The 14744-nt window shown below is 37.5% G+C and overlaps 1 protein-coding gene across 2 annotated transcripts; it reads left to right on the forward strand.

Annotated features, from left to right (window-relative positions):
* Positions 1–3755: 3755 nt before the first annotated feature.
* LOC106318122 (chaperone protein ClpB1-like) lies at positions 3756–7432 on the forward strand. Of its 2 annotated transcripts, none has more exons than XM_013755983.1 (3): positions 3756–5485; positions 5579–5842; positions 5935–7432. In XM_013755983.1, the coding sequence occupies exons 1-3, from the start codon at positions 4106–4108 to the stop codon at positions 7171–7173; spliced, it is 2883 nt and encodes a 960-aa protein (XP_013611437.1). In that variant the 5' UTR covers positions 3756–4105; the 3' UTR covers positions 7174–7432. The 2 variants fall into 2 exon arrangements, with proteins under 2 accessions (XP_013611437.1, XP_013611438.1); XM_013755984.1 differs by having other exon boundaries at positions 5582–5842.
* Positions 7433–14744: the final 7312 nt, after the last annotated feature.

The following is a 14744-nucleotide window of genomic DNA, read 5'->3' on the forward strand; positions in this document are numbered from 1 at the left end:
AACTGAGCATGTAGTGAACCAGCCTTGAAGCCCAACCAAATCCCTGCTCCTTGAACTTGATGAAAACTCCCAAACTCGACTCCTTGAGCTCTTCAAATTCGTCATCAGTAAGAGCTTTCCTAAGAGCAGTATGCAACTTGCTGTTATCCGTATGATACGAAATGCTATTGTGGGCTTCTGGTTCTTCCCCTGATGTGTATAACCTACGGGGGAGTTCTGGAATATCCATCCTTTTTGTCTGCAAAATAATCAAAGACAACAATATAAGTCCAGACGACTTAGTAGACGACTTAAATTACTTACAAGTCTTCCAGTCGCAGAAGGAGTTGGAGTACTCGTCATTGCGGTTATAGATCTGAAAAAATAAACGTGAAACGGTGAGAATGAGTAAATTGATAGAGACAACGTTTTATGTTCATCTTTTCCTCGAGATTGATGACTTAGCGGCGTTAGGGTTTACAGAGAAACGGCGCTAAGGTTTACAGAGAAGAAGCGGCGGCGCTAGGGTTTAGAAGAAGCGGCGGCGCTAGTGTTTAGAACGTTGGTGACCACGGTGGCGAGGGCGACGGTTTGTTCGGATATAGTGGAAGCGGCGGCGCTAGGGTTTAGAGGAATCGGCGGCGCTAGGGTTTAGAGGAATCGGCGGCGCTAGGGTTTAGAGGAATCGGCGGCGCTAGGGTTTAGAGGAATCGGCGGCGCTAGGGTTTAGAGGAATCGGCGGCGCTAGGGTTTAGAGGAATCGGCGGCGCTAGGGTTTAGAGGAATCGGCGGCGCTAGGGTTTAGAGGAATCGGCGGCGCTAGGGTTTAGAGGAATCGGCGGCGCTAGGGTTTAGAGGAATCGGCGGCGCTAGGGTTTAGAGGAATCGGCGCGGCTAGGGTTAGAAGAAGCTGCGGCGACAACGGTGAGAATGAAGTGAGATAGATAGCCGATGTTGAGAACGATGGTTTGTTCGGAAATCGTGGGAATTCGAAATCGCCTTTGAGAGGGAGAACTGTTAGGGTTTCTGAATTTCGCGAAAAATGAAACAAAAAAATAAAAATCACCTTATATATTGGGTAAATAATCCGGTTAGCTTTAAAATTACATTGGTAAACTTTAAGGTTTGGTCCGGTTTAGACGACTTATTCTGGCTGATAATGTACAACAGACGACTTAATATTTAGTCGTCTGTTTTCAGACGACAAAATATTAAGTCGTCCTAGACCCTAAAATGAACCCCTAAACTAAAATGACTAGATTAACTAACTAACCACGTTATAAAATCAAATTATACTTAAATAGTGTTTACTATACACAGAAATGAACACGCATAAGTAATTTTAAAAATTTTCAAAAACGGTTTTAATGCTTTCCAAAATCTAACCCTAAGAACACATACAATACTACAACATATGTTGATGAAACATAAACTTAAGAATATCATGACTCACTACTTTCACTCATCTATGCTGAAAACAATTGAAATTTGTTATATCTTAATTTATACCTCCTAAGACATATGTTAATTACATAATTCCCATTTTTCACTTATCAAAATATTTTTTACAAAATTTTTAAATTATGTTTAAGACTAACTGTCCAGACGACTTTCAGTTAAGTCGTCTGGACGACTTATTTTCAAGTCGTCTAAACAGACGACTTGCGAGGGGTAGAAACGTAAAAAGAATTCCGTTTTTTTGTTTGGTCACAAGGGGATAGTTGTAATTTCAATAGCCTTTTAGGTTACTTTTGCCTTTGACCCAAGTTGGGGTATTGTTTTGGGTTTGACTCCAAGTTTTGAGTCACACTTGGCAATTCTCCCAATATATTAACATATCACCTACTACTACATAACACACTAAAAACACTAAATAATGATCTTAACAAATAAAAACGACAACGTAATTACATTATCCAAAAAATCATGCTCTTAGCAATAATAAAAACAATATTCCGCGCAGACACCCTCTAATGTATATATAAATTCAATGAACTTAATGCTCTTTTTTTTTTTTTTTGGCAACAATGAACTTAATGCTCTAAGTCCAACATTAACTACCATAAAAAATTATTCTTAAAATCCTAATTTTATTCCATTTTATAAAATAAAATTGTTATTATATACATAGTTTTTATTCTAATCATACTTAACTAATAATTATTTATCATAATAACATAGTATTAAATATTTAGTAAATTATACTATTATTTTATTTTAATAGATAATGTATCTATTAGTTAATTAATTATGAATATTCGATCATGCATTTGTTTTAATCAACTTACTAATTATATAAATCACTTCTTAATATCTAAAACTACAATTACTGGTTTCTGAGAACATTAGGTGCACCTACTATGTTTGTAACGCTACGTAATTATATTATTACAAAGTATGAAAAATATTACAGACAATATTACGGCTGACAATTCTACATGACCAATACGTAATCCAACTTGATTTAAATTGTTATTTAAAATTTTTAAAGTTAATTTCAAATTTTGCATTAAATATTTAATTTTTAAAAAAAATTTACTCTTATTGTATTTTTATTATATATTGCTACTCAAACTTGTTAAAACATTTTATTTAAATAATATTTTATATAAAATTGAAAACTAAAGAAAATAAATCTTAAAAAATTACTATATTCTAAAACATGATTTTTTTTTTGTTTTCAATATTGATATATATATATATATATATATATATATATATATATATATTATATATTAGAATTAATTAAACTACTGACCTACAGTTCACCCTCATTGATCCTATAGCCCAATGACCGAAAAGTAATCCAGATTCAATGTCTGGATCGTGTTTAAAAACATTGCTATAAATATCTTTACTTTTTATATTTTCCTTATTTATAATTTTTATATCTTCTGGAATTCAAATCCTACGTTAAAAAAAATTATGTTAGTTTTAGTATACGTATACTTTAGTTAGAAATATTACACTTTTGAAAAGTATACAATTTTCTGTTTCTAAACCAATCTCCTAATTTTATGCAATTTTCCTTGTCACATATAAATCCACTTCGATAAAACTATTATTTTTCACTTCAGTTATTTTGTTTCTACTATAATATTCATTTCATATTATACGACTTTCACGCATAATGGCCCAAACGAGAATTGTTTTCTCAGTTATTAGATTTTATTATTTTATGAACTGTTAAATGATTAGAGGTTTTAACAAATTTATTGAAACTAAAATATTTGATCAAAATAGTCAAAATATGATATACACACGTAATTAATAGCAAGAACTAAAATTAATTAACTACACCAAATTTAAAACGTATTATAATTTCAGAAATAAATATAATGGCCAAGTTAAATATTTTGCAAAATTAAAACAAGAAACTAAATAAATCATAAATTAGAATTGTAATTAAAATACACAAACAAATAAAAAATAAAACTAATAAAAATAGTACCTAAATTATTATATTTTAATTTTTTTCTGTAAATATTTATGTCATATTGGATGGGTGTAGAGAAGCAGAAACACGCGTACAGCTTTTTACAATTAAGCGAGAAAGAGGCAAAAGCGAGAAAGAAGTATCATTCACTTCTTCTTCTTCTATCCTTTTTCTCTTTGAATTTTCTTCACTCTGCTGCAACTTCCCCACCTTTCTATATTTACTTTTTATCTTCAATTTATTGGATGTGAAAGTTCCTTCTTTTATTTTATTATTATTATTATCATTAATCTATCTAAAAAGCCATTTTCTGTGATCCATTTGAAATCCCAATTTGTCTGCATCTCCCAATAAATCCATTTAAATCAGAGAAAAAAAGACCAACTTTTTCTTCCTTGTCTTATAAAACCTATCTAAAGCCTTTTCATTTTTCTAGCCGGTGTATATTCCTTTGTCAGTTCAAGGCAAATCCTATATCATTCATTATTCCTTCTTTCTTTCTTTCTTGCTTCCGACCGGGAAAATTAAGGAACCCAGTTCATAAAACCTGTCTGAATAATTGACAACCCAACTCAAAAGATTCAATATTTATTTCATTCACCAAAGAAAAAAAGATTCGATGTTTTCTACACATAATTGAAGAAAGAGGAAATAGAGAGAGAGAGAACACAAAGTGGACGAACAAGAACGATGAGAGCTGGTCTAAGCACGATCCAACAGACTCTAACCCCCGAGGCTGCCACCGTTTTAAACCAATCAATCTCAGAAGCGGCGCGTCGCAACCACGGCCAAACCACACCGCTACATGTCGCAGCCACTCTTCTTGCTTCTTCCTCAGGTTTCCTTCGACGAGCCTGTATCCGATCCCATCCCAACTCCTCCCACCCGCTCCAGTGTCGAGCCCTCGAGCTCTGCTTCAGCGTCGCCTTAGAGCGTCTCCCCACCGCGACGACGACTCCGGCGAACGATCCTCCGATCTCGAACGCGCTCATGGCGGCGCTAAAGCGTGCTCAAGCTCATCAACGCCGTGGATGTCCGGAGCAGCAGCAGCAGCCGTTGTTAGCGGTGAAAGTGGAGCTGGAGCAGCTGATTATATCGATATTGGATGATCCGAGTGTGAGCCGGGTTATGCGAGAGGCTAGCTTCTCTAGCCCCGCCGTTAAAGCCGCAATAGAACAGTCGCTGAGTAATAATAATAACAATAGTCCGTCCAATACGACGCCGGTTCCGAGCGTTTCATCAGTCGGGTTAAATTTCCGACCCGGTGGAGGAGGTCCGATGACCCGGAACACGTATCTTAATCCACGGTTGCAGCAGAACGGCCCCGCGTCGGTGCAGCAAACAGGGGTTATTAATAAGAGCGATGACGTGGAGCGGGTGATGGATATACTGGGTCGTGGGAAGAAGAAAAACCCGGTTTTAATCGGGGATTCGGAGCCGGGTCGGGTAATTAAAGAGATCCTTAAGAGAATTGAATCCGGAGAAGCGGCGGTTAAGAACTCAAAGGTTGTTCACTTCGAGGAGATCGGTTCGGATAAGGAGGAGAGAATCAAGAAGCTAGACGGGTTGCTCGAGACCCGGATAAATACTTCGGATCCTGGAGGAGTGATTCTCAATCTGGGAGACTTGAAATGGCTCGTGGAGCAACCACAACCGATGGCAGTTGAGGTAGGGAGGACGGTGGTGGCGGAGCTACGGAGGCTTTTGGAGAAGTTCCAAGGAAGGCTCTGGTTTATCGGAACCGCCACGTGCGAGACTTATTTACGATGTCAAGTCTATCATCCGTCAATGGAGAATGATTGGGATCTGCAAGCTGTGTCGGTGGCAGCGAAAGCTCCGGCGTCCGGAGTTTTCCCTAGGCTTGCGAACAGTTTGGGATCGTTCACGCCGTTGAAGAGCTTCGTGCCTGGGAACATGACGACGTCGAAATGTTGTCCGGAGTGTTCAAAGAGTTGCGAGCGAGAGCTGTCTGAAACTGAGTCAGTGTCTCAAGAGGTTAAGACACAAGTATCTCAGACGAAACAGTTGCCACAATGGCTGTTGAATGCTAAACCGGTTGATCGTGTACCGGTAAGTTTATGGTTTTGAGTCTTCTTCTTCTCTTCCACGTTTGCAATTGACTAATCAAATCTTCTTCTTCTTTCTTTTTTTAATTTATAACAGCAGGCGAAGATTGAAGAAGTGAAGAAGAAATGGAATGATGCGTGTGTGCGTCTTCATCCTAGCTTCCATAACAAGAACGAGAGGATCGCTCCGATTCCGACTCCGACTCCTATACCGTTGACAACAAGCTCCTACAGTCCCAACATGCTTCTCCGTCAGCCGTTACAGCAAAAGTTCCAGCCGAACAGAGAGTTGCGTGAGAGGGTACACTTGAATCCTCCCGGGAGTCCGGTTCAGACCGATCTTGTTCTTGGACGAACAGAGGTTTGCATCTGTATTAAAATTATTGCGATGAAAATGTTTATTATGTTTATTAAAGAAAAACACAAAACCTAAAATGTATTCGGTTTATTTAGGATTCGGATAAGCGAGTGAGAGACTTTCTCGGCTGCATATCGTCTGAATCAGTACAGAACAACAACGATAAGATCAGTGTTCTGCAGAACTCTCTAGACATTGATTTGTTTAAGAAGCTTCTAAAGGGAATGACAGAGAAAGTCTGGTGGCAGCACGACGCAGCCTCTGCGGTCGCCGCCACGGTTAGTCAATGCAAGCTAGGGGCTGGGAAACGACGCAGTGTGGTATCTAAAGGAGACGTGTGGTTACTCTTTTCAGGGCCAGATAGAGTTGGCAAGAGGAAAATGGTGTCGGCTCTGTCTTCTCTAGTATACGGAACCAGTCCTATAATGATCTCACTCGGGTCGAGACAAGAACCAGGCGGAGTCCGTGGTAAAACCGTGTTGGACAGGATTGCGGAAACTGTTAAGAGGAGTCCCTTCTCCGTTATCTTGCTTGAAGATATCGACGAAGCGGATATGTTGTTGCGTGGAAGTATAAAACGAGCGATGGATAGAGGGAGAATCTCTGATTCGCACGGACGTGAGATCAGTTTAGGTAACGTGATCTTTGTTATGACAGCGAGCTGGCATCGTTCTTCGGGAACCAAAACGTGTTTCTCAGACGACGAGGCGAAGCTGAGAGATTTGGCTAGTGAAAGCTGGCGGTTGAGGCTGTGTATGCGTGGTAAACGTCGAGCTAGCTGGCTGAGCAGTGGTGTTGAAGAGAGGTTGACTAAACCGAAGAAAGAACATGGTTCCGGTTTAACGTTTGATTTAAACCAAGCTGCTGATACGGCCGATGATGGTTCGAACAATACGTGCGAGCTAACAGATAACAACGATCAAGAAGAGTTTAGTGGAAAGTTATCTTTGCAATGTGTTCCGTTTGCGTTTCACGAGCTGGTGAGTCGCGTAGACGATGCGGTGGCGTTTAGGGCTGTTGATTTCGGAGCTGTGAGGCAGAGAGTTTCAGATACGTTGTCGGAGAGGTTCGCGACGGTTGTAGGCGAATCTTTATCGGTTGAGGTAGAGGAAGATGTGCTTCAGAGGATCTTGAGTGGAGTATGGTTAGGCGAGATGGAGTTAGAGGAGTGGATTCAGAAGGCGATTGTTCCGGTTCTGAGCCAGCTTAAGGCTCGAGTGTCGTCTTCTGGTACTTACGGTGACCGTACAGTTGCTCGGCTTGAGCTAGATGAAGATTCCGGTGAACGGAGCGGTGGTGATTTACTGCCGACTAGTGTTACGTTGGCAGCTTGAGGAAGAAACAGAGATGGAGTTTTTGTTATTACTGTGGAAGGGTAGAGAAATAAATATGTCTCAACTGGTTTTGGCGCGGGGGGGGAGGTAAAACGGTTAGAGGTAAAAAAACTGTATAAAAAGGTGTTTATAGTTTTTTTGTTCTTTTTATTTACTTATAGTTTTTGTGTTTATGTACGGTACGGGAGGGGTGATTTATGTAGCAATTATAGAGATTTATTTGATTGATAAATAATGAAGATTAATAAAGTTATAAGTATTTTTTGTCAATTAAAATTTGTATTTTCTTTAGTCATCTTCATTCATATCCATGAATACTAGGGGACCATTGATTCTCGAGTTAAGAAGAGTGTAAAAGGCTAAAAGCAGTTTTAATTGCAGAAAATCTGTAATTTTTTTTTTTTGTGGTAATCATGTTAAATGAAAATCTGTAATTGCTTAGCTTTATTACATTTTTTCTATACAAGACGGAAAAATATTAAAGAAAAAGACAAAAATGGAAAAGGAATAACAAAAAGTTCCCAGAAAAAGAAAGATAACAACACACTTTAAAAAGTTTTAGCGAAAAAAAAAACACTTTAAAAAGTTGAAAAGCTAAAGGAACAAATATTAAATTAAAATAGAAATTGTCAAAAACACCATTTACAAAATACCACTTTTCATATTTACACTAACCATTTTTACCTCATTTTTAATAAAGTGTAAAAGATATTTATAACCCTTTGATTAACTTTGACCCAAAAAAACTTATGATTAACTAATCTAAACTTAAAACATCAACTCTAAACCCTAAATCATCAGCTCCAAACCCTAAACCATAAAACATCAACTCTAAACCCTAAACTCCGAAATATCAACTCTAAACCCTAAACCCTATACCTTCAAATCTAAACCGTAAAACATCAGCTCTAAACCCTAAATATAAATCCTAAACCCTAAATCTAAACTTAAAACCCTAGATCATCAACTCTAAACCCTAAACCACGAAACATCAACTCTAAACCCCGAAACATAACCTCTAAACCTTAAACCATAAACCTTCAAATCTAAACCCTAAAACATCAACTCTAAACTTTTAGGGTTTAGGGCTTACGGTTTAGGATTTAGCGTTTAGAGTTTATGGTTTAGAGTTGAAGGTTTAGGGTTTAGGGTTTAGAGTTGATGTTTTAGGGTTTAGATTTGAAGGTTTATGGTTTAAGGTTTAGAGGTTATGTTTCGGGGTTTAGAGTTGATGTTTCGTGGTTTAGGGCTTACGGTTTAGGATTTAGCGTTTAGAGTTTATGGTTTAGAGTTGAAGGTTTAGGGTTTAGGGTTTAGAGTTGATGTTTTAGTGTTTAGGGTTAATTTTTTAGGGTTTAAAGTTTAGAGTTTACCTATTAGGGTTTAGGGTTTAGTGTTGATAGTTTAGGGTTTAGAGTTGAAGTTTAGGGTTTAGGGTTTAGAGTTGATGTTTTAGGGTTTAGAATTAAAGGTTTAGGGTTTAGAATTGATATTTCGGAGTTTAGGGTTTTGAGTTGATGTTTCAGGGTTTAGGGTTCGTATTTAAAAAAAATAGGGTTTAGGATTGATGGTTTAGGGTTCGTATTTCAAAAAAAAATGGTTTAGGATTAGTGGTTTAGGGTTTATAGTTGAGTTTTAGGGTTTAGGGTTTGAATTTCAAAATAGTATAATTCGGAAAAAATTAAAAAAATTATTTTTATTTAGATTTTTATTTATTTAAATATTTATTTATTATATATATAAAGAATAAAGGTATAAGAGTCTTTTGCTACATAATAAATAATGTATTTCTGAAAATATTCGTAGCGGTAAAAATGAAAAGTGGTAGCAAGAAAATCGTAAACATATAATTTCCCCAGATTAAAATAAGGTTTTGGTTCAATGAATGGTGAACATTGCATGTGTTTTCGTCGTTTAATTATACATTTATTCAATAATTGTTTGCATTTTTTGACCTTTTCCTCGTCCTTTTTTGTTTTGTTTTCTAGTACAAATAATAACTAATATTAAATTATTACTTTATCCTTTGAGCTTACCTGTTACAACTACGAAAAGGTCCGACGCAAAAGTATCACATACTTGAAAACACTCTTTTTAAAAAAGGAAAGAAAGAGTGATGTGGTGTTGTGATGTCAGAATGTTTAGTACTAAACATGAGCGTTTTCCCTTGTTTCATCTTTCCTTGTTTATAATAAGGAGATAGATTAACTTACCTAATTACAATTTTTAAATTACAATTTTTACTTTTTCAGTACTTTCAAATCTAAACAGACTCTAACTGAATTAATTTATTTTATACTTCCTCCGAATACGAATGTAAGATGTTCTATATTTTTATCTTGTATATAAATGTATGATGTTTTGAGATATAATTAATACATTTATTTTTAAAATTTAAACATAAATTAAAAAATAAAATTATGAATAGTGAAACTTTATAATCAAAAAGTAACCACTAAAATATTATATTTAATGTTTTTTAGTATATGTGTAAAATCTTAAACATATTATATGTAAAACCTTAAATAGTTGTATCATGTATCTCATTCAGAAACAATTAAATAATGCATGCTCAATAAATGTGAGAAAGATTGCACAATAAATTAGATGACGCTGATGATTTGGACAACTCAACTTATCAAGAGAAAAGTAAACTGTCTGTATACTTCCGAGCCCTCACCAAATATCTATTTGTTTGGTTTTATTAATTAATAAATTAAAAATAAAAGTAAATACTGAAATTTTTATTTAATATTTGCACTGAAAATATAAAAACAATACTTATAAGGAAAACAAAATTTAAAAGATAAAATAACACTTAATATAAAACAGATAGAATATAAACAAGATAATTTCTTTTGTGTTATTATCTGTATATTTAAATCCAAGAAAGATCCATCTCAAGGCAGAGCTTGAGAAAATCCTATGAAAGATCATGGAGACTGAAAATCATGTAAATGACGTACCCGCCAATTAGGCCAATAAATTTGAGATAGTTACAAAAAAAAATTAAGATTTTCAACTTTTTATGTTAAGATTTTCAAAATTTTAATATGTAAATAAAGTATAAGTTGTTACCAATAGTAATATTTCTAAATTTTAGCCTTATTTATAGTTTTATTAATAAAACACTTATTAAAATTGTTATTTAATAATTATTCTATATATTAGTATATTAGTATTTACTTCACTCTAATCTTCTTATTATTACTACTATAATGCATTGCGTTATCACATATTTGAGTTATTTTCACATATTTATAGAAAATAGTAAGATAAAGAAATACAATTACATTGTTAAGCTGTTTATGATAGGTAATATCTCTTTATAAAGTCAACTTAGTAAAACTATTTTTACAAACCATTGAATAAAATATGTATAAATAAGTTGTTTGGGATATTTAAAAATATTGGACCTGATAACATGATATTTTCATTTCGAAAACTACAAAATGTATTTGAGAAGATTAAGTTGCACCCCATCTGTTTTATTTATGTTTTGACCAAATCCAGTTTTAAAATTTAACATGAAGAAAATCGAGCCACATTCCATTGTTTCTGTTAGACATGCAACACAAGATTTAAATGATTTTCACAACATAAAACTCAAAACCAAACATCAAGTTTTTTTTTGAGAAAATTGTTTCTTTTTCAGATATAACTAACCAAACATCAAGTTTCGACATAAGATCTTAATTATGAGACAAAAGGACAACACAAAAGCCTCTAAAAGAAAAAGACTAAGACCTTCAGAAGATTAACTCAAGAGAAGAAAATTGAGTCATACTCCATTGTTTCCGTTACACATGCAACAGAAGATTTAAATGAACACAACTGCAAATCCAAGACCTTGATCAGAAGATTTAAATGAACACAAGGTTAAGATAGTATTCAGGCGTTGCATCATTTCTTTCGTAGATTTCTTTCCACTTGTTAACTACAATACTATCTTTCCAGTTTCCAATCTTTCCCTCTAATTCGCCAAATCCATCGATGAATTTGATTGTGCCACCGAACTTTAAGTCATGGTCTTTATTACTTGCTTAGCAACAACCCACAAGGAACAAAATACAAAATCAAATTAGTATATCAAAAAGATAAGCCCTGTTCTTTTGGTTTTCTCTGCGGCAGCGTCAGCGACTAAATAAATACACTATATGGTGATGATTTCTGCCTCTAGTGGTTGTCAGAATAGGAGGTGTAAAGCACTGCGACTGAAAATTGATAGAGTTTTGTGACGCTGTAATATTCGGCGACGGAAAAGTCGGAAGATGCAGTTGTTCTTTTAAAACCAGCGACACAAGTTACAAAGACGATGCCGTGAATAGTTTTGTTTCCTGTATATATATTTGCCGCTGAACGCAGCCACAGAGAAAACCAAAAGAACAGGGTTATAGTTGAATTATAAGAAGAGAAAAAAAGAACTTAAGATGAAGATTCTTACCAACACACTACCGCTACACGTCGAAGTTGCGATAAAGAAAGTGTCGTAACGGACGTGAGAAGGAACAGATGCGGAAACAGATGAATAAAAGAGATGTAACTACGACACGAATATTTAACGTGGTTCACCCCTAGGGCTACGTCCACGGACAAAGAGAGATCTTATTATTGGAGGCGATATTGAGCTTACAGAATGCAAGTTTAGGGTTACTTCGAATACAAGATATATATAGTAGCATCTCGTATCTAAAACCCTAGACTTTATGAACTCATGGGCCTAAGCCCATGATCAGATGTAACATCCATAATAACTTGATGCAACGCTCTTGATGCAACCGAGTCGGTATGATGTACGTGATGTAACATCCATCGCCTAGATGTAACATCCAGATTCAAGGCATATCAACAAATCTCCACCTTGACTTGAATCCTCCCAATAACAGATGTACCAAATGCACCTTCAAGTGCCAGATGTACCAGATGCGTTTCTCTGCGCCAAGTGTACCAGATGCGCCATCAGCGCCAGATGTACAAGATGCACTTTCAAGTGCCTGATGCGCCATTAAAGCCAAATGTACCAGATGCATTATTCAACGCCAAATGTACCATCGCTCTCTTTGCCTCAGATGTCCCTTCGGACCAGATGTGTTGCTATGACGAACCAGACACCGTTTAACGGCCATATGCTCAACTAGAGCCAGACGTTCGTCATCAGCCGGATGTCCCAACGGACTAGATGCCCCAACAGACCAGATGTCCCAACGGACCAGACGCCCCAACGGGCCAGATGTCCCAATGGACCAGACGTCCCAACGGACTAGATGCCCCAACGGGCCGGATGTCTCAACGGACCAGACGTCCCAATGGACCAGATATCCTTGCGGACCAGATGTCCTTGCGGACCAGATGCCCCTTCGGGCCATATGCCCCTTAGGGCCATACTAACAGTTTGAGATGTTTAGCAAGTCTAAGCAATGCTTAAACTTGCTGTGAGGAACCGGCTTTGTGAACATGTCAGCAGGATTATCTGCAGTTCCTACTTTCTTCACTTCAAACGCCCCAACGGGTCAAATGTTCCAATGGACCAGATATGTCCTTGCGGACCAGATGCTCCAACGGGCCAGATGTCCCAACGGACCAGATGCCCCAACGGGCCAGATGTCCCAACAGACCACACGCCCCAACAGGCAAAATGTCCCAACGAACAAGATGCCCCAACGGGCCAGATGCCCCTTCGGGCTGGATGCCTCTTTGGGCTAAACCATATACATGGTGAGATGAACATTTGCAGTGCACAAAGTACTGATAGGTTCATCTGAAGACAACACGAACCTTGTCAACACCTCATTAATATATGCCTTCTGTGACAAGAACAACTCCTTCTCCCTATCTCTGAAGATCTCCATCCCTAGAATCTTCATTGCTGCACCCAAATCCTTCATCTCAACTTTAGAACTCATAAGCTCCAGGTTCTCGATGTCACACATCTTTTCTTCAGCTATCAACATGTCATCCACGTAGAACACCAAATAGATGAACGTCGCATCCTTCAACTTGCTCACATAGACACACCAATCATAAGGACTTCTGATGTAGCCAAACTTGATTATATAGCTGTTGAATCTCTTGTACCATCCTCTGAGAGACTGCTTAAATCCACAAAGTGACTTCTGAAGCGTACACACATAGTCATCCTTTCCAGGAACTAGACAACCATCTGGTTGTGTCATGTATATCTCCTCTAGCTCTCCATGAAGAAACACTGTCTTCACATCAAATTGCTCAAGCTCCAAGTCCTGACGTGCTACCAGCGCGAGCAACACTCTGATGAAAGTATCTCTGACCACAAGTGAGAGTATCTCATTGTAGTCTACTCCCTCTCTCTGACTGAACCCTCTTGCAACAAGTCTATCGCTCCAAGTCCTGACGTGCTACCAGCGCGAGCTTTATACTTAACTCTTTCTGCCGATGATGCTTCAACCTTTATCTTGAAAACCCACTTGCATGTAACATCCCTTCTCTCTGATGGTAATGTGACCAGATCCCATGTATGATTCTTCTGATGAGACTCAACGTCTCTCGTTGCAACATGCCGCTTCTCAGACTCGGGACTAGAAACAGCTTCCATGTAAGTGGATGACGCATCCACTTCCTCTGCAACCTGAAGTGCATAACCCACCATATCATCAAAGTGATATCTCTCTGGTGGCCAGACATCAACCCTTCTTGGTTGATCTTTCACGATGCTACGCTCTATAACATCAAGCGGTTGAATCTTCGTAGACTCCAACTGAACATCTTCTACACGCTCCTCTTGATTTTCTGTGTGTGCATGCACATCGATCACTTCATGATCATCTTGTAGCTCCACCTGTTTATCAGTGCTACACTTTTCTGCTTCTGAACTGGACCCTGAGCTTCTAACCATAGATGCTTCATCGAAGACACTATTCGTGCTTAGAACCATTCGGTTTTCTGATGGAGACAAGACTATGTATCCCTTGATTCCATCATCGTAGCCCATAAACACTCTTAAAAGTGAATATTCATCAGATCTACCTGACCACACCTCAGAAGGTATCCTGCACTCGATGCTTGTGTGGGGACCAAAATTTATCAAGTAGCAAGCCGTGTTAACTGCTTCAGCCCAAAACCGCTTCTCCAAACCAGCACTCGAGAGCATGCCCATCGCTCTCTCTAGCATTATCTGGTTTATCCATTTTGCAACACCATCCCGCTGTGGTGTTCCTCTGTCTGTAAGATGCTTGGCAGATGTTGCATCCTTACAAAACTGTTTAAACTCTCCCGAGCAGAGTTCCAAACTAATATCAGAATGAAGCAGATCTTGCTTCAACAGATGTTGCATCCCACGATCACCCATATGTCCAAGCCTCATATGCCATAGCTTAGTCATATCTTCCTCTGGGATCTCTAGCGATGCAACATTTGTTGAACCGGTAACCGTTGTACCCTTCAGCAAATACAGAGTACCGTTCATGAAACCCTTCAGAATCACATCAGAACCACTGTAGACAATCAAAACTCCATCGCCACCCGAATATTTGAACCCTCTCATGTCCAGAAGACTCACGGATATCAAATTCTTCGTCATTGATGGAACATGCCTA

The sequence above is a fragment of the Brassica oleracea genome, chromosome C9 (assembly GCF_000695525.1).
Source record: "Brassica oleracea var. oleracea cultivar TO1000 chromosome C9, BOL, whole genome shotgun sequence".
Taxonomy (NCBI): Eukaryota; Viridiplantae; Streptophyta; class Magnoliopsida; order Brassicales; family Brassicaceae; genus Brassica; species Brassica oleracea.